This window comes from Malania oleifera, chromosome 3 (genome assembly GCF_029873635.1).
Source record: "Malania oleifera isolate guangnan ecotype guangnan chromosome 3, ASM2987363v1, whole genome shotgun sequence".
Lineage (NCBI taxonomy): Eukaryota > Viridiplantae > Streptophyta > Magnoliopsida > Santalales > Ximeniaceae > Malania > Malania oleifera.
This window is the reverse complement of record NC_080419.1, coordinates 22,122,221-22,143,295: the sequence shown is the minus strand read 5'-3', so window position 1 is coordinate 22,143,295 and position 21,075 is coordinate 22,122,221. Positions and strand designations below refer to the sequence as shown.

Sequence of the window (21,075 nt, the reverse complement as noted above, 5' to 3'; positions counted from 1 at the left end):
AATTGAGAAGTAAATTATTTTTCACAACTAAACTGGCTTATTTCTTATTCAAATATTAATTTATTTGACTCGGTTTTGGAGAATAATAATATTGATTCTCTTTCTAGTTTGATAGCAACTGGAAAACAATGACAGAGCAGGCTTAATCATACAAGGTGTTGGTAGAAAACACAAAACTAATCTAAAATTCAACATTGATTAAAATAAAACATAACAAATACTTGCATAGGCTTCAAGGTGTGACAGTCCCACATCAGATATGTAGTAGCGAGATCTTAGACTTATAAGTAGGGTTTGAGTTCCAATTAAGTGAGATGCCTTTTATAGGATAAACCCGTGAGGTCAATGGGTCAAAGCAGACAATACTTCCCCGGAGTTGAGTCCAAGACCATTATATTAGATATTAGAGCCTTCCTAGGGGGTACTATTATGTGAATGGATCCACCCTGGGATTACTATCATGTGAGTAGATTCTATACAAAGGTATAAGTCACTTTTGACGAGGATGTTAGAGATCAGACGAGAGGGCCTATTGCGGTTTCACATAAGATGTATACTAGGGAGATCACGCTAATGAGAATGTTAGAAATCGGACGGGGGAGCCTATCATAACTCACATTAGACTGTGTACTAGAAAAATCATGCTGATGAGGACGTTAAAGATTGAATGGGAGAACCTGTCACGGTCCCATATCATATGTGCACTTAGGAAAATCTTGACTTATAAGGAGGGTTTGAGTTTCAACAAAGTGAAGCGCCTTTTATAAGACAAACCCGTGAGGCTAATGCGCCAAAGCGGACAATATTTTACCAGAGTTGGATATAAGACTATTACACTAGGGCAACATTTTCTAAAATTAAATTATACAAACTTTTCCCGTTGAAATAAATTCGAAAGAATCTAGATGTTTGATGTCTAAGATTCAACTTATTTTTCAAGCTCAGATTTATTTGTCTCACACTTTGATGTAGACCACGCATTATATGTTTTTTAACTTTTAATTTAAAAGCCTAAACCATCTTCAATTTAGCCGCACATTTTCTATAAAATTTTAGTTCAACTCTTGAGTTTATTTGTATGATTTAAATTAAGTCTTAACCATCTTTTATTTATAAATAACCTTAGATTCTTATGTTTAATCAAAGAAATGTATGTTAGATTCTTATGTTAAATCAAATAATAACATAGACATAGTTTGGAATGTGAATGAAATAAAATTATTTTCATTAATCTACACTTCACTTTTAGTAATGAGACATTTAGAAATATCATTACCTCAAAATATTTGTATCCTGCCAATCAAACGCTTTGATCAATTTGGATCAAGGATTTTATTATAAAATATAAAAATAAAATAATTTTTTACTATGTATAATCTCAATATGAAGTACCATTTAAAATTAAAGATTCTTCTAATATGATTTAAAATTTTAAAAAATAAATTGTTAAAATTATATGAAATTCAAATTTTGTTTATTTATTTAACATATTTTTTATTTTATTTTTCTCATTTTTCTTGATAGTCAAACATGAAAAAATAGAATCCTTCCTATTTTACTTTCCTTTTCTCAATATTTTTCAAACCCCAAACATACCATACGAAAAGTGCGAAATTCTTCACACATGCTAGGCAAATAGAGGGGAATATGGACAGGGGAGGAGAATTCCAACCCCTCCCCACCCTTCTCTTGCTTCTGTTGTTCAGTTTACATAAAATGGAGATGAAATTTTTTTTGAAAGAAATAAAGGAAAAAGGTTTTTTTTTTTTCCCATTAAATTGGGAAAAAAATTAAGAAAACTGCTCATAAAAACGAACACACCCATAAGATAATTTATAAAAAAAAAATAAAATAAAAAATCTATGAGACATTCTTGTAAAAGATGATTAAATTTTATTTTCTTTATTCATGTTTCTCTCCATTTTCTCTGTTAAACATAAACCAAACAATGGAGAAGGATTTCTTCCCTCCTCACTTTTACACTATAAATTTCTTCTCTTTTCACTACTTTCCAACAAATCAGGCTATAAAAAGAGTTACAAGCGTGTAGAACAACATGACCTCAACGCTAAAACAATAGGGTACAAGCTTGATTACCTAGGTGTACCACCACATTCTATACCAAGAAAATTCTATACTGAATTATCTGGGATGTCAACACACACCCAATGTGAATCCCGTGATCTCAAAGCCATCTAGCATGACAGGGGTGGGGGGAGGAATTTATTCCAAGGAATACCTGTCTAAGCTTGAAATAACACTTTCAAATTTTTTATGTGCTGATTCTTCAAGCACTCCTAACTCTGGTCCATCTGCAGATGACGGCGAGCTTGCAGAAAGAAGACTGTCATCATCTTCAATAAAGAATAACTTCACCCCTCCGCTTGATAAAACCAAAATTTGCTCCACAAGATTTGGCTCCATTTCTCAGCTGAGCTAGATAATTTGATTGTTTCTTGCAAATAAGCAACACTGCAAAAAATACCTTTCCCAGGGTCAAATCCATATGAAATACAGACAACTCCCTTTGAAAGTGCAGGATACCTTAAGCTGCGTATCATGTCAATAATCAATATTGCACCTTCAAGAACAAAGAAGCTGAAAGAGAGAATGTTGTCTGAAGTCATTCCAACCGTTTATATTCAACAACAGTGTCATATGTTTCCATGGTGAATGAGCTCTCTGCAAAACATCTGAAAACAAAAATTGCATGTCTTAATCATTAAAAAAAAAAAAAGGTGCAAGACAAGCAAGGAACTTTTATTTTTTAAAAAGTGCCATTCTTTGCCAATAAAACAATATCCTTCCATTGATAGAAAATTGTTTGTTTCCTATGCATCTGAAAGATACAGTTGCCAAGGGGGAAGAAAGGGAATTATTAGAAGTTCAGCCTTAGAGTGAACACGTCTGAACATGAACATATTCTGTTGCCTTTTGCTGTTACATTTCAAAATTATTGATAGGAAATTGAAATTTTGTAAAAAAAAAGAGACTGTCTTTCCCTTCCCTTGTGACTATACTTGGTAGATAGGAATGGAATGGAATAAAGTCGAGCTTAATAGAATCGATTTCATTACTATTTATTTATCTTCTCCATTCATATTCTCATTTTATTCCTCTCCCACGAATCCCAACCCATTCCATATGCAAACCAACATGATGTTAAGATAATAAGAAGCGGAAAAAAAATTATCAGATATATGAAAGAACAAATAATTTGTCATTTGGGTAGCCAACGGGCTATCTTTCCTGACATAGGATACTCAACAATGAGTAACAAACATGATAAGAATGGCCATTGATCACTGCAGCCATGTTGGACTAGTCTGGTTCATGTAACACATCAATAATAATAACTAGAAGCTGCGCAACAAGAAATTCTTTACGGGTTCTGGTTGAGTTCAGATAAACATACCTAAGTTCATGCCAGAACATTCCAGTCCACTCTTGCAGAAAAGGCCGCAATGGTGCGAGATGGTAATTATCACCATCACAATGTGCTGAAGAGGTAGTAAACTTCTTTTCCAGGTGTGAGATAAAATGTGATGTGGTCACGTGAACAATAACAGATGGATCTGGATCCCCAAGGATAGCCTGAAGCTCCCTTCGAACCCATGGCTCGATTCTACACAGTAGTCTTTCTTTACCACCAGTTTTGTTTCTTGACATATCCTAGGAGTTAAAAGGGAGGGGGGACTCAAATCTCAAACTCTGCAACTATTTGGGGCACCAATACATCAAAATAACTGTAGTAATATCTCAATTGTTGATAATAAACTGCAAGAAATGTTACAAGACAATATCTATTCAAAAAATCATTGGTTACCAATGATTCCATAGATATGTGTGCACTATGAGAGGCACACAAATGAGAAATGACATTAATAAAATCATTTTCTCATTAATTCACAGATAACACATATCGAGTTTTTTCCATTTTTGATTTTATTTTTTAATAAAATATTAAATAACAATCTGAATGGAGAAAAATTTCCCATTTTGATGCTTACAAAATCACGCTGGATTGTCCAGCGGGATTTAAACAAATCTCACTTGACCACCAGCGAGATTTGCCATGCGTCAGCACCTGCTTATTTCCCAAGCAAATCTCGCTGGATGGTCCAATGAGATTTAAGTGACACGCGTCAAAACACGATTGGGCTGGCCGTTTAAATCTTGCTGGACCATGCAACGAGATTTGTTGGAAATCAAGCAGGTGATGACGCATGGCAAAACTCGTTGGACCATCTAGCAAGTTTTGCTCGGGCCCTTCAAGTCTCCTTTCTCCTTCATTTTCCTCGCGAATGCAGAGAGCAGAGAGAGTAGAGAGTAGAGAGTTGCAGAAAGGAGAGAACAACAGCAGCAGCAGGCCTACTCACAGCAGGTGACCGTTCGGGAACTCGTAGCAGGTGACCGTTCGAGAACTCAGGTGACCGTTTGAGAGTGGACGAGATCGTTGGAAAGTAAGCTATAAAAAGGGGGAAATGGGATATGTATTTTTCTTATCCTAAAACTATTTAGGTTTCATTGAGAGTTTTTAGTTTCATTCAAGATTAATTTGAAAGATTTGAAGATTTGTTATTTTGGATTCATAAATTAGTATTCAATGCTTTCGATTTTATGATTGGAAGCTACATCCGGAAACCCCCAATTTGAGGTTGGGGTTTCATTCCATTATTTGTATTTGACTGAATTGAAATTGTTGTATATTTAATGTGTAAATGTTGCTGGTTAATTTGCTGTTAAATAATTTGAGGTTAGGGTTTAGAGTTGAATTTGTGTATTGATTTATAAATTAGTTTGGTTAATTTGTGTCTTGAACTGAGATGGTTAATCTGAGATATCTATGTATCTGCATATATTTGATGATCGGAACTCTAATTTAGGTTAATTTTTCGAAATTCCGTAAACAACATGTTGCAATTTTACAATCTTGATTTATAATAATAATAATAATAATAATAATAACAATAATAATATTATGTCCGGTTTATTTGAGAATTTTGAGTTTAAGGTAGATTACAATTTAATTTAAATGAATTATTTGGAAGTGCAGTTATATTGAATTTTGTATATATATAGTATATACTATGTATTAAAAATAGATCCTTTGAACAAAGTGAATATAATGAGAAACTTAAGAATAAAGTAATTTATTTAATGTATTATATTTAAAACTATACTACGAGCAAGTAACTAATATTATAATTTGAATCGCTATGTGTATAATGTATTTATGGATTTTTTGGTTCAAATATTTATATAATTATGTGAAGAATTACGTATAAATTTGCTTTCATTCAATTTTTCAAACTAATTAATATGATGTATGCTCATAATTGCATAATTGGTTCAACTTAGATACGTCTATAGTTATGTTGGTATGTAATTATAACATTGAGTATAATCCGATTCAAGCGGACTCTTCCGCCCACCAACGAAGAGATCTTGGCAAAATTGCCCTATCATTTGTAATTAAATGACATACTTACCTAATTAATATTATAATTTGAAAATCTACATGCATAATTTTATAATTATGAATTATTTAATTATAATATGTACCTAATTATGCAATTATGTATATGCACGTAATTTGATTTGGTTTGATATTTCAAACCAATTAATATGAATGCATGTGTATACATTACATAATTGGTTCAATTTAGATATGTTCGTAATTATTTAGATATGTAAGAATATTGTTAATCACACTTATCCTTTTAAATTAAATTACATAATTACATAAATAATACCATTATTCAATATTTATGTCTATAATTTTGTAATTATGGACAATTTGATATGAATATTTTTTTAATTACACAATTATAAATGTATGCAATTGGTTTGGTTCATATGTACACAATATGCATGTACGTAATTACATAATTGGTTTGGTTATACCTAATTATTATTGAAATTAAATTACATAATTATATAATTAATGCTATAATTTGAAATCTATATACTTAATTTTGTAATTGTAGATAATTCAATTCAAATATGTACGTAATTACACAATTATATATGCACATAATTGGTTTGATTTGGTTATCCAAATCACCTAATATATATTACAAAAACATGAACTTTTCTTACACTGAGAAAATTAAGGAATTTAAGAGATAAAAATAAAAATATGTTGTAATAAATTAAAAAGTATTATAACTATTTTACTTAATTATTATCTTTCAAAGTCAATTATTATATCTCAAAAAGAGGTGTTATGCAATGTGCTTATATATACAATTTTATTTTTCGTAGGTCTTTACTAGCTCTTGAGGGTTGATCTAAATGGCCAAAAGCTCAAGCAGTGTTTCGGTGACGGTGTTGTTGTATATTGGGGGGGGAGGGGGGGGGGGAATTATCACCGGAGTAGAAGGAGTTAGTTATAGTACTAAGCCGGTTCGACTAATTTGAATTGGTCATAAGATTAAATTAAATAAATTGTATGCGAAGATATACAAATATTTACATATTGATTCAAACGAATATGCATTGCGGGTGACCGCAAGATACTTTATGCGAGAGTTCAATGATACAGTCCTCTATGAGACTGTTCCCATAATAGATGACTATGATCTGCGCATTGTGTTGGATGCACACTGCGTAGGTCCAACATATATAACTGTGCAGTTATATGTGGAAACCATTCCTTAAATGGGTGTCACCGCGGATAGGCAGACGGGGATGCCTGCCGAACATGTGGTTGAAGTGGAGGAAGACACCCAACAAACACGTCATTATGAAATGACTGTGGACGAAGGTATTGAAACATACACGAGTGCGGAGGTTGGTGGGATGCCTGTTGTGGATTTCAATGAAGGTTTGGGATCGTCATTCGAGCCGCTGACATATGAAATACCCGTTTTTCACACCGATGAACAGGGAGGTCGATAAGAAGTTCCCGCTGAAGGTTCAGGATCGTTGTTTGCCATTGTGAACGTTGCGTTAGACGAGGGGATGAATATTACAACGATGTTAATTTAGAAGATGAAGAAATGTACGAGCAGGAAACTGGTGAAAGGTTAAATGAATTCACCGATGATGTAAACCCACCCCCCCATGAAATGAATGTTGCCATCTACAATGCCCAATTTATGGACGAACCTCCAATGTACGCTCAAATTGATGTAGATGCTGCAGATTTGTCTCGCGAAGAGGAGCTTCTTATACAAGCGACTCGTTGGGATGAATCGTCTGAGCTAGGCAAGGGGATGCTATTCGGGTCGAAGGATCAGTTGATAGCGGCAGTGTGGATTTATCACGCTAGAACCCACCATGACTTCTACGTTGTGCAGTTTAACCTAGTGTTATGGGTTGCTAAGTGCAAGGAGTTCGATAAAAGATGGAGAGTGCGTGCAATGTATTGAAAGAAACACAGTTTATTCAAAATCACCCAATATGGTGGTCCGCACATGTGTTTGAATGAACTTCTCTCGTAGTACCATAACCAAATCACATTGTTCCTAATTGCTGGGAAGATAGTGAATATGATAAGGGGAGATACGTCTACATCAATCGCCACATTGAAAGAGTTCATAGATCGTTACTTCGGCTATTCCATCACACGACGCTTCGTGGACAGGACCACTGCTGTATATATGAGCCTCGTAAGAATACTTAAACCCACACCTACTTCTTTTACGTGTACGTTACGATATTAATGTGTTAACCAAATTTTTCCGTATACTGCAGGCTGACATACTACATGAGGTAGATCTGATCTCTCCAAATCCTGCAGTATAGAGTTTAGTGAGAGCTGGATTGGAGCTTGTCCACGAGGACGGACGATAGATCCCTAGACCTCGACCTGACCCGCCTGCACGAGGAGGTCGAGCAGCTCCAGTACGAGGAGGACATGCTTCATCCAATCATCCAGTGAGCCACTCTGGTGAGCTGCCCGTTGTACAGGCGGAGTATGTGTTCGGCTTGTCAGCACCGTATACGCCTTTGCCAGGAGCTGATATTGTAGGGCCGTCCAGTAGACAGGTAGACGCTGCGTCCGACTCTGCTGCCACCTCATCTATGTCATATCTATTGGACGACATTTTCGATGCGGCGGACACGGATGCACCCGCCATGCCACCTCGTTCTCGTCTAGAGCCATCATATAAGTTATCTCCCCATCCGCTTCGCATGGATGTTGATTATGCAGTACCTCTTGGCAGAGATGCTAGACATACAAGACAACGATGGGACAAGACACCAGATGCAGATGAGCAGCTAGGAGAGGGCAGACGCAGACAACAGCCACCCCAAAACCGGAGACAACTTGCATGCGGCACTGAGTAGTCTCCTTCTTTTGATTTCATGTGTATAGCATCGATTATGTTTATTTCATTTGTATAGCGTTGATTATTTTTATTTCATTTGAATAACATCGATTCTTTGTATTTCATTTGTATAGCATCCACTATTTTTATTTCATTTGTATAGCATTGATTATTTTTAATTCATTTGTATAGCATCGTTGCATTATTTATGTATAATTGGGAATGTTCACTCATTTTTCCCAACATGTATATGTAAATGAAAGTTGTGTATGACAGTTGTGAATGAAAGTTATAAATAAACGTTGTGACCATAATGGTATTCCCGATTAAAATTGTTTTCTTTGAATAGGTGCATGGATTTGAACAGGTGCTCTTATGTATTGTTTCCCAATATGTATATGTATATGAAAGTTGTGAATGAAATTTGTGAACATACTGGTTTCGATTGTAGAGGATAGATGTTCTCTTTAAACAGGTGCATGGATGGATATGGTCATTTTTAAAAGGAGACTCTGCCGAAATTTTTACAGTAATTCGATACTTTGAATGTGTATGAAAGTTGTGAATGAAATTTGTAAACATATTGGTATCGACTGCCCAGAAAAAATGTTCTCTTTAAACAAGTGTATGGATGGATATGGTCATTTTTAAAAAGAGACTCTGTTGAATTTTTTATAGTAATTCAATACTTTGAATGTGTAAGAAAGAAAATTTAATTTTTATTATATTTTTTTAATAACTAAAATTATTAAAAATAAACTTTTTACAAGTGTTGTCATGAAAAAGTAAACTCCATAAGCAATCCCAAAGAGCGTTGATCCTAAATTGGCAGCAGTGGAAAAAAAATCACATACATAGGAAAACCAAATGAAAAAAACCGTGTTCATTTAATTACATGTCAATCTAATTCATCCACATTCCTCTTCAACAATTATAAGAATGTTTGACCCATCCACCTTGAAAGTAACAACAACATTATAGGCAAGAACAGACACGACGTCAACTCAACAAAAAATAACCAAAAAAAGCATGGCCCAGACACGTATCATCACATTTCAGACTTCTTTTGGCGGGGGATGAAAATTAGCAGTAATAAGGTTTTGCTTTCTGTAAAACTTGAAAATTTTTAGGAAAGAAGAACGAAGAAAATATAATTTTATATACTATTTATATTTAATTTTTCTTAACTCTTAATTATATTAATGATATATTAATATTTATAAAAATTTTAAATTTAAATATTAATGATTGTAAAATTATTATTATTTTATTAATTTATTATATTTTTTATTTTTCTTAGAATCAAACATAAAAAGTAATCCCGTTTGTTGATTGAAAAATATAAAAAAAAATAAAAAGAAAAGGAATCCACTTTTTTTTATTTAGTTATTGACAAAAAAAAAAGAAGAAGATATGGAACAAATTAACGAATAAATTTTTTCTTCATTTTTATCACATTAAAACACAAATTAAGTCTCCAAAATCTTAAAAAGATAAAAAGAGAATGATATACTTAGGATTTTTTAATTTACAAAAAAATTGCATGCAGTGTAAATCTCGCTGGACCATCTAGCGAGATTTAAATGACCAGTCCAATTGTGTTTTGATGCATGTCACTTAAATATGATGATCAAGCAACATTTGTTCGCAAGCATCAAAATGGAAAAATATAAGAATGCAAGAAAAGATGCAAAAAGGACCGTTAGTGAAGCTAAATATAGATCATTTAATAGTTTGTATGATAGATTAGGTACAAAAGAAGGGGAAAGAGATATATTTAAACTTGTTAAAGCTAGAGAAAGGAAGATCAAGGACTTAAGAAATGTAAAATGTATAAAAAGTGAGGATGATATTGTATTGGTTAAGGACGAAGATATTAAAGAAAGATGACGAAGTTACTTTAGTAAGTTGTTTAACGAAAACCAAATAGAAGGCTTAAACTTAGAATTGTCAAATGAGGAAAAGACTAAAAATATAAGATTTATTCGCAAAATTAGAGTTAACGAAGTTAAGTTTGCACTAAAAAAAATGAAAAATGGGAAAGCTATGAGATCAAATAACATCCCAATTGAAGTTTGGAAATGCTTGGGTGATAACAGAATTATATGGTTAACTAATTTATTTAATACAATTGTAAAAACTAAGAAAATGTCAGATGAATGGAGGAAAAACACTTTAATACTTATATACAAAAATAAAGGAGATATTCAAAATTATAATAACTATCGTGAAATTAAACTTATGAGTCATACGATGAAACTATGAGAAAGAGTAGTTGAACAAAGATTAAGGTTAGAAACGAAGATCTCAGAAAATCAATTTGGTTTTATGCCTGAGAGATCTACCACAGAAGTTATTTATCTTTTAAGAAGATTAATGGAAAAGTTTAGGGAAAAGAAAAGGGACTTGCATATGATATTTATTGACTTTGAAAAAACATATGATAGGATACCTAGGGAAGTTCTATGGTGGATTTTAGAAAAAAAAGGGTGTATGTTGTAGGTATACCAATGTCACTAAGGATATGTACGATGGAGTAATGACTAGTGTAAGGACTATAGATGGAGAAACTTCCAATTACCATAGGTGTACATCAGGGATTTGCTTTGAGTCCTTATCTTTTTGCTTTAGTGATGGTCTAATTGACTAAGAGTATTCAAAAGGAGGTTTCATGGTGTATGTTGTTTGCAAATGATATTGTATTAATTGACAAAACTAGGGACGGAGTAGAGACTGAATTAGAATTATAGAGAGAAGCTTTGGAATCTAAAGACTTTAGGATAAGTAGAAATAAAACAGAATATATGAAATGTAATTTTAGTAATGATAGGAGGAATATTGGAGACAAAGTTAAACTTGATGATGAAGAAATAAATAGCACTTGTAGATTTCGATACCTTGGATCTATTATGCAAACTAAAAGAGAAATTGAAGATGATGTAATGCATAGAGTTAAAGCAGGTTGGGTAAAATGAAGAAGTGCTTCAAGTGTGCTATGTGATCGTAGAATACCCTTAAAATTGAAAAAGAAGTTTTATAGGACAGCTATAAGACCAGCTATGCTATATGGATTGGAATGTTATACGACGAAGAAACATAATATCCAAAAAGTAAAAGTTGCTGAGATGAGAATGCTTAGATGGATGAGTGGTATAACATTGAAAGATAAATTAAGGAATGAACATGTTCATGGTAAGTTAGGTGTACCTCCTATAAAAGATAAGATAAGGGAGGGACAACTCAGATGGTATAGACACTTGCAACGTAGGCCTTATAGTGCACCTGTGAGGAAGAATGACTTAGTTACTGTGGGGGGCAGTAGAAGGGGTAGGAGTAGACCTAAAATAACTTGGGAGAAGATAGTGAGTAAGAATTTAATATCCTTGAATCTATAAAAAAAAATGGTTCATGATCGCATAAATTGATGGAAAATGATTCATATAGCCGATCCCACTTTGTGGGACTAAGGCTTGGTTTTGTTGTTGTTGTTGCCGATTGTTATTTAATATTTTATTAAAAAATAAAATTAAAAATGGAAAAAACTCAACACATACCACCAGAGAGATCATATTTTTAATTGTGCAAATCTTGAAGCATTAGAAATCAAGTAATAACAAGAAGAACACAACAACACATTTTACACTTAATAATCTTAATAAAGTCATTTTCTCATTAATTCAAAGAAAACACATACCACAGGAGAAATCATATTTTCAATTGTGCAAATCTTGAAACCGTAGAAATCAAATAACAACAAGAACACAACACCACCACCACCACATTTTACACTCAATAGTATTATAACATACAGAAGCATACACACACCATACACACCCAAATTGGACAATTTGCATACCTGCTCCAGACGATTCCGAGCAGAAAGAGGAACAGCCTGCAAGCGTCGGTTGTATATGCTGCGAGAAATGGTTGATTAATATCAGAATAGCAAATGAAAACAACATCACGAACAATCAGCTGTAATTGTTACATCTTTCATTAACTTAAACAGGAATGGGATTGTTATTAGAAGAATAGTTCATAGGTACTGTGAAGGAGGAGAATCGGCGCAGTACCTGGCACGCCACTGAAGAGCTCTTTCAGCGACAACATCAGGGTGCACAGATCCTGGCCGTCCAAACGATCGCCGCCACGGCAATGGTCTCGATCTTCCATTAAGACAACTCGATTCTTCCCTCCACCTTCGAATAACCCTAGCATACGGGCAGTATACTCAATTGTAAATCCAAGCCTTCCGAGAAATCGCAGGAAAACAAAAGATTTTTTTTTTTTTAAGGCTCACATCTGTCTGCTTTCGGGAGTGATCTTTCCTGCGTCACCGAGAGGTCGCAGCCGCTCTGTGCGGAATCTTCTTGAGGGGAGACTGATTCGGCAGAACCACGAATCGAAGTGGGAGCTGCAGAGGGGACAATTGCGTTTGAGATTGCTCCATTTGCGGATGCAGTGGGTGCAATAGGCGTGGAGACAAACTGTAAGGACTGATGCTCGGCGATCGTAGATGTGTGTAAGGCATATTGGGCACGATTTTCCGATGATAGCCGGCAAGAGCACCTTTGATACGAACTTATCTCGATCACACGCAGTTCTACGGGAAGATGAAGGCGGCGGCGGCTCCATCGAGAGAAGGAAGGTGGTCGTTGGGGTGGTGGGGGTTCTCTGCGTTTTCATCCCAACGGCGAGACGGTGGCGTGGCTGCTGGAGTAAATTTGCACTGATGCGCACCCGGGGTGGGGGCATAAAATCGACTTGAGGAAAAACACGGAGATAATATGACGTCGTTTACACTTTATTTAAACTAGTCGTGGGCACCCAACCACGCGCGTGTTCTATAATTTTTTATTTTTTAAAAAATATTTAAAAATTATAAAAAAATAAAAAAATAAATAATATAAGAACATTTTAAGATAATTGTAAATAGTTATACAACTCTTTTAAAATAATTATGAGTAGTTAAGAGTATTTTGTAAAAAAATGTGAATAGTTAAAATGAACATTTTGGAATAATTATTGATAGTTATAAAAGTAAATTTGATATTTTTAAAAGATAATGCCAAATAGAAGAATCCCTTTATAATATTATAAATTATATAAATTAGGGGAGAAAAAAATAAATAATAATATTTTTTAAAAATGAAGAGAAAAAAAGAGAAGGAATGATTCATTTTCTTCTTGTTTGAATAATGCAAAGACATGAAAATGAGAGGAAAGTAACTTATTGTTTGACTAATTAGAGTGAAAATAAAAATTTTAATATTATTTTATTTAATTAACCTTGTTATTTTTTTTTGTAATATGAATAAGAGGGAAAATAATTTTTTTGAAAAAATTTTGTTCATTAACCATGTCTTTTGTAACAATAAAATATTTATCAGTAAAAATAAATTAACTACTTGATTTGTATTTACACATTCAAAATATAATTTTCATTATTCAATTAATGAAGATCGACTTCATGGTTAATTTTGTTCTCATTTTACATTATTGTATTAAATTTTGTGATAATTATAAGTGCTAGTTTTGTATTGACTATTAATTAAAGTTTGTTTAGTATTATAGAAAACAACTTAGACCATATTTAAAAGAAGGAAATAATTAGTTCATTAATTAATTAACTAATATTTTTTATGCCCAAACCAAACATGCCCTTTCTACAACAGGCGAGGGCTTAAAAATTGAAGTAGAGAAGAGGGAGCGCCGGAGCGGGCATTTGGGGCTGAAGTAGGCATCTTGTTCAAACTTCGAACTCAAAGCTGCACTCGCACTCGCACTCGCACTCATCAGTACAGCTCCCATCCTGCAATGGACATACCCAGGGATCAAATCACGACTCTCATTGAGCACGGCCTTTTCAACTCCGCTCAAATGCTCGTAATACTCGTCTTCTCTTTCCATCCACTGTTCGATTTCAAAATTGAAGTTCCAAATGATCACTTCATGTTCTTAACCGAATCAATGCTACTCCACAGGGTTCTTTTCTCGTTTCATCATCCGCTGCTAATGCAGATTCCAGTCCGCAAGTGAAGGCTGAAAATTTGGTGAGATTTTCTCAGTTACATTTCCCTTCGGTTTAGAGACTTCGTAATTTACAGGCTACAGCTAATTTTTATGTTATAAGTTGTGATATATACTTCTTGTTATGTTTGAGCGTCGATTGCTTTCATGTCGATGCAGGTGCTTCTTGGTGATGCGTTGTTTCGCGACAGGGAGTATCGGAGAGCAATCGTAAGAGCGCATATATGTGTATATATATATATATATATATATATATATATATATATATATATATATATATGTTACATCAAATTTAGTATCATCTAGGGTATCGGTATATCAGTCGTATAATTGCTGTTTTGGATGATTTATTATTTTTATTTTAATTTCTTAGAGGGCGATTCAACATACTCGTGATGATTGTATTGGCTAATTATTTTCTACACAAGCATTCTCGCAGAGAAGTTGGCAAATATGGTGTTTTTTGATATATGACCTCGATCAGTTTTTGATAGAAGAATGGGCAGTTCTTTTGAATCCCTGAAGTAGTGCCCATTTGAATGCCACATTATTGACTTTTCTCATGATCAATCCCCAAAGAAATCGGCATAGTTAGAATTTGATTCAACAATTGAAAAAATGGTCTTTGCAACATGTAATGGATGGATGTGGGTAAGGGAAGAGGTTTGTACCAATGCAGATGATGCTTTGTTTCATTGCATGCAAGTCAAGCTCCATCTCCCTTTTCCTGGTCTGTAATTGTGCTCTGCATCATGGTTTTAAATCGTGGGCAGCGTAACATAACGGTAACGGGTGTAACAAGAAGCGGGAGTAGCGGAAGTTATACAGGAGCAAGCGTGGCCGTGAATTTTTTTCAAGCACGCACGACCTTGTACATATTAGCATGCTTGCATGTTTTAAACTTTTAACCCTTATTAGAAAGAATTTTAGTGTATTTTGGATCCTTTAGTTCAATTAAGTTATTTGGTAAGGGTAAGAAGTTTACATTTGTTTTAAACCACCATTGATAGAAAAATTACTTGTGTGTGTGTATTTATACTTCTCATTATTCTTATGTGTGATAAACTCTTGTTTGTGCTAAATTAATTAATGAAACAAAATACATTATACACTCCATTAATCCATAAGACACATAAGACATATGAATAATACGAATATAAAATAATTAGAAAAGAAAGAAAGTTGAAGTTGAAAAATATAGAACATAAATATCAAATTACTAATGTTATCAAAATAAAATATTTTCCTAACAAGCTAGTATTTTCAAATTGTTAATTAATGCATCTTTTATGAGTATTTAAAAAAATAGTAAATTTTGTATTATTGTCATCCTCATTATAATCTTTCTCCCTCTTGCCATATAGTATATTGAGAATGATTTATGTAAGAGGGGGAAAAAGTGAGAAGAAAAAGTAAAAAATAAAATAATTTTTTTGGCGTAATAGTCTTGTAGCAGTTATGTAATGGCTGTAGCAGCCTTTACGCAACGGTTGTGGTCCGTAACGGTTGCTACAACCGTGATTTTTCTTTCCACCAATTTTGCGGTGTGTAACGGTATTGGTTACCTAAAAAACCATTATGTAACGGCTTTACGTAACAATTGCGGTCGTTATTTAAAACCATGTCTGTATATGGGTGATTATCAAACTGTTGATTCAATCTTATAACAAAGATCAATATGCTAGTGTGAAGTGTGCCTAGTTTTGTTTAGTATCATGACTTCCCCTAAGTTTAACACAACTTATAAAGCTGGTTGATGTGATCTTGGATATTCTCATATTCCTGATTGTTCAAGTGCACTTTTGAATGAATGATGTCCTCTGAACCTTCAAATGCTAGTATAGTAGCTAATTGCCTAGTTTTTGCTGGACTTGATAATTAAACTTAATCATAACTTGTAAACTTGGTTGACAAGACCCTTTTGGGTATTCCTTATTGTTGAGTTGTTCAGCTACATTTTGAATGAACGGAATCCTCTGTCTCAAGACACTAGTATAGTAGTTGACTTCATAATTCTGGGTTCTTTTTCTACTAGTACTTTTGGCTGAACTGATCAGTCTTATCTGGTGTTTCATACTTTTATTGGGTCATGTTTGCATTGGATCGTAGATGGTCAAGGGATTTTATAAATGTATGATGTTGTGCTATTATACAATGTTCTAGAATTACAAGATGATTCAGAGATTATGAAAGTTAATGCTTTGGCCAAATTTGCAACCTAATGTTCTAATTATCCGAGACATGGGGGAAGAACAAACCTTCATGACATTATCGTAATCTGATAAAGGATACCAATGTTCAATTCATCTTATTTGTAAATTGAATGGTCAGTTACTGCAATATTAGTATTTAATTTATTTGTTGATTTTAAGTTCAGATGTCATGTATCAATGGATGTGTTGAAATAATATGGATACTTTTCTTACCTCACTTTGTGCAAATTTGAACTTCTGAGTCATTTAGAAGGGAGTTATATTATCTCAACTTTCCGGTTGCTGACAGCATACATACAAGCAAGCATTGCAGCACTATAAGATTATACCCAAACAAAACACTACCACTTCTAGAAATTCATTGTCTGCATCGAATAGGTCGTCGTCTCCAAATTCGTTTAACATTTCAGCAATTAATGAAAATGAGGTATGTTGATTTCATTCCCGTCATTTTCTTTTTAGACATTTTCTTGTAAAACTAACATTTATTACTCTTTTATCATTTTGTACGTATACGGTTTAATATATACTATTTTTTTATTTTTTTATTTTTGTGTCTTCATGCAAGGTGAAGTTCAAAATTGCATCTTGCCACTGCGCGCTAAATGAAAATAGAGCTGCCCTTATTGAGGTGTTCTTTCAAAGCTCTTCAGTTGAAAGACTATTGATTTGATTAATTTGTTTGCTGTAAGATTGTTTTGATGGGTTGCCATTTGAACATACAGAATGTGTTCCATAAGATTTGCTTCTCTCTCTCTCTCTCATAAAATTGTTGGTTTAATTTTTAAACAAGAAAAAAAGCCAAAGAATTGTGAGAGAAAGTCATAATGGATGGGGAAGACCAAATTCACCTTCTTTATTTGTTAAACAACTTGCCACGTCATTTATTCACATTAATGTTTTTATGGGCCTGCTGTTTGTGCTACATGCAAGCCACCCTGTTTCTTCCCAAATGAAGGTCTTTTGTCATTTGAGTTGTGATGGTTACGGTCCTTTATATGGTTGAAAACTCAGATATCATTTTTCTTCTGATTTGATTATTATCTATTCATTTCTGGATTCTCTCATGTAACATGTATACACACATATTACAGATGGAGGGAATTCCAAGCAAAGCAAGAAACTTGCAGATGAATCTAACAATGGGAAAGCTTTATCGGAATTCCAGACACATACGTGCTGCCACTGCTTGTTACAAAGAGTGTTTGAGGTTTAGTTTTTAGTTCTGATAAAAATATAAATCTTAGATGCTAACTTTTTGTCTATCATTCCGTTTCTATTTGATTCTTCTGTTGGTCTTCATAGCAGCCAAAAAACAAACTTGTATTTTCATTCTCCAGAATATTTTGTAAAATTGCTCAATGATATTCTCTAACCTGCTTTATTATCAAGCAACCATCCTTCCATTTGTTAGAAGATATTTCAAGATATATGACATAACTTTTTTTTTTTGTGAAATTTAATTTCATAAATAAGTATGATATTGTGTTTCTTACTATATAAGATAAATAATAATAAAGACTCAGGTTTATATAATTTCTGATAAGATGCCTCTAACAGATCATTTATATTCTGAAAATAAATAAATTGCATCAGTTTTTGGTGCCCTAGTTCTTCATGTTTAATATGTTTATCATCTTGAACTTGATATGTTTATTTTTGAGTAGGTATCCTAGTTCTTCATGTTTATTATGCTCATCCAGAGCCTGCCCAAAGAAAAACCACTACATTATCACAGCCACTCATTTTTTGTTTTCATATTCTATCCAACAGTCTTTCTCAAGTACTACATAGAATATTTACATTTTTTTTTAGGTTTTTTATTCTATGTACTGGTACATCTGCATTTATTGACTGGATTTTCACCGTTTTGTGATATTGGCTGGATATGTGGATGCTGCTTTACTAAGTTATGTGCTTGCAGTTGTTACATAATGAGGTTTTTAATTGCATTAGATGTCTTGCTCACAGGATTTGTCCTTACATCATTGAGGCTATTATTGCTTTGGCTGAACTAGGAGTTGCACCCAAGGATATTATTTCATTGTTTCCTCAGGTTTGTTGGTGAAACATATTTCATGTCGCTGCAGAATATATATATATATATATATATATCAAGTCTCTCTTTCATTACTTTATTCTAATATATTTATTTCGATATAAATGTTAAATTTGTTTGCAAGCTAGCTGAGATAAGAATATTATGGATTTGAGTTAAAGTTAAGTTTTGCTCTTCCATATACCAGAAAAGTTAGATCATAGTGATAATTAGTGTTCACCAAACCTATGTCTTGTGCTGTAATATGAAGGCCCTTACTAGAATTGAATTGCCAGCGTATGACTTAATGTTGTTCCTCCTAGTTTTTGATTTCTGTTGTCAGTCTTCACCCATTTTAGGGGAAAAAAAAACTGAAAACCAGAATTTATATGGTTTTTAGTTGTTCTGGCAAAAAAATCCATAAAATTTTTCAATTTTGAAAAAATAAAAATTATTTTAAAAATATATTTTATTATTTTTTAATTGTCATGTACAATAAGAATGAACATTTGTTCAACCAAGTTTTAAATTTGTTTTTTTTTTGCAAATATTAGCCAAACATATTGACAGTTCCCAGTTTTAGTTTTTGGTTTTCTTTTTCATAATTTTTGGCAGTGACACCAAACAGCCCTTCTAAAGTTTTTTGTGGCTGTAAGTCACGCTTGGATTGAATTCTTGATTATTTGCAAGCTGCTTGTGTGATGAGAATGTGAAATGTTTTTTTCCCACTGTATGTTTGAAATATGTTGAATTACCACTTGATTTGAAAGCTTAAGTGGTTAATTAGGTGTAACAATGGTTAAATACTCCAAAGTCTTCCCTGGCTGTAGCATATGGAAATGACCAATAATGGCAGTTGATCTTAGGATTTAATACTGGGCCTTGAAACCACCATGCTCCTAATATCATGTTTAGAAAACCGCTAGATGTAAAAGCTTAAGTTGTTGGGTGAAGTGTAAGGATTATTCAGGGAAATAAATATTTCTCATATATTTTTTTAGTTGACATGAAATTGCTTGTGCAGATTTCTCAAGTATGAAGGATATTATTATGGTAATTTATGTTGAAATCAAATTTAATTTTTTTATAGCCTCTGATATTCTTGAACATTTATTGACAAATTCAGACACCAAATAGAAGTGGGAGGCCTCCATCTGATCATTTTGATTCTAGTCGTTGGTTGCAAGTAAGTACAAGATGATATAGATGAGATTTGGCTCCATTTTTATGCTAGCTTTTTAATCCTTCCATTTTTCAGCTTAAGCTCTTACCTAGTAATAGTAGTGGCGTATAATTTTTAGTTTCTCTTTCAAACTAGGCTTGTTTGGGGATGGCTTCAACTCAAAAATGCACTCTTCTCATTCTTATGCATACCAGTGCACATGGCTGCCAGCAATATGGGGGGCTTGGGAGGGTGATTTGGTGTACACAGCCTTAACCCTGCTGCATACAGAGATGTTTCCACTTCCCGCAACTTAAACCTGTGATGCCAAGTGGCGTTAGAACAACCTTTCCTGTGCACCAAAGCCTTCCCTAATCTTTCATGCATATTTAAAGTTGTTCTTTTTCATTCTAGGCAGTTTGGTTTGTCTTTTTATTTATGATGCCTTAGATTGGTACTTGTATTTTATTAGATATAAGGGAAAGGGCAGTGATGTAGGGCAGTTTGGTAAGCAAAGAGAAAAGGAAAAATAAGGATGGGAAGATAAAAGAATGAAAACCAAAGGGAGCAAGCTAATCAACCTCAATCAGGCATGTCCTAAAAAGAGCAGTAAGCCCTTTTTTTAGGCATTCTTCTCAATGCTAAACAAGGAAACATGGAAAGAGTAAAGTTATTACAAAGTAAACCTAAAATTTCTAAATTAGTAAAATCAAAACTAAATGAAAAAAATTTCCAAATTGATTGCTTTCTTCCCACACCAATATCCTACAGGTCTGGTATTGAGAGTAAGTAGAATACATGTACAAATTCACGAAACTGCTGAAGTACAAGATGCAATGAAGCAGGATCCAAATGATGGTGTAACTCCTTCTCCTACTAATATCATTAAGATCCTCTTGAATGAATTCAAGTTGATGAACAGGTTGGTACTTGAGCATCAAGAAGGTAGCACTCTCAATTGGTGGCAAATGAAAGATGTGATAATGCAATTCAAAGTTATTGCAAGATACTAAGAGTGGCTAAGTTTCATGACAAAGAACAAATGTAAATAAAGGAGATGAACTATCACCCTTTCTAGGAAAGTATGAAGAAGATATAGACCCATGAGCAGCACAGACTAGTCTTAGCGGAAAAAAAAAGTAGGATATGAAGACATTACATGATTGGAAGCACCTGAATTGATAATTGAGGAGGTATTATGTGAAGGGGCTGAGGCACTTAAAGTGGAAGCAGTTATACTTGACTGACCCAATGTAAGTTGTGCTAATTACTGGTTATTTCTTTGGCCCAATTACCGACTAGAAGATTTAAGTGTTCATACTGTTCTTTTGGTTAGGAACTAATTCTGAAGAA

The 21,075-nt window shown here is 33.5% G+C and overlaps 2 protein-coding genes across 5 annotated transcripts in view; one reads left to right on the top strand and one right to left on the bottom strand.

Moving 5' to 3' along the window:
• Positions 1-1,873: 1,873 nt before the first annotated feature.
• LOC131150266 (uncharacterized) lies at positions 1,874-13,053 on the bottom strand. 2 transcript variants are annotated; one of them, XR_009135510.1, is made up of 6 exons: positions 12,580-13,035; positions 12,353-12,490; positions 12,136-12,193; positions 3,416-3,672; positions 2,545-2,693; positions 1,874-2,472 (listed from the first exon to the last, which is right to left on the bottom strand). XR_009135510.1 is itself a non-coding variant. In XM_058100877.1 (6 exons), exons 1-5 carry the CDS (start codon positions 13,032-13,034, stop codon positions 2,624-2,626), a joined length of 978 nt encoding a protein of 325 aa, XP_057956860.1. In that variant the 5' UTR covers positions 13,035-13,053; the 3' UTR covers positions 1,874-2,472; positions 2,582-2,623. The 2 variants fall into 2 exon arrangements, 1 of the variants encoding a protein (XP_057956860.1); XM_058100877.1 differs by having other exon boundaries at positions 2,582-2,693; positions 12,580-13,053.
• An 894-nt stretch (positions 13,054-13,947) lies between these two features.
• Positions 13,948-21,075, top strand: part of LOC131150889 (anaphase-promoting complex subunit 7) — a 32,914-nt gene continuing 25,786 nt past the window's right edge. Inside the window, exons 1-8 of one of the 3 annotated variants that reach the window (XM_058101948.1) lie at positions 13,948-14,165; positions 14,264-14,332; positions 14,469-14,519; positions 16,812-16,949; positions 17,091-17,153; positions 17,617-17,732; positions 18,494-18,578; positions 19,687-19,746. In XM_058101948.1, coding sequence (XP_057957931.1) covers positions 14,097-14,165; positions 14,264-14,332; positions 14,469-14,519; positions 16,812-16,949; positions 17,091-17,153; positions 17,617-17,732; positions 18,494-18,578; positions 19,687-19,746 — 651 coding nt within the window. In that variant the 5' untranslated portion in view covers positions 13,948-14,096. The remainder of the gene's footprint in view (positions 14,166-14,263; positions 14,333-14,468; positions 14,520-16,811; positions 16,950-17,090; positions 17,154-17,616; positions 17,733-18,493; positions 18,579-19,686; positions 19,747-21,075) is intronic. The other 2 variants (XM_058101949.1, XM_058101950.1) reach the window with 2 other exon arrangements.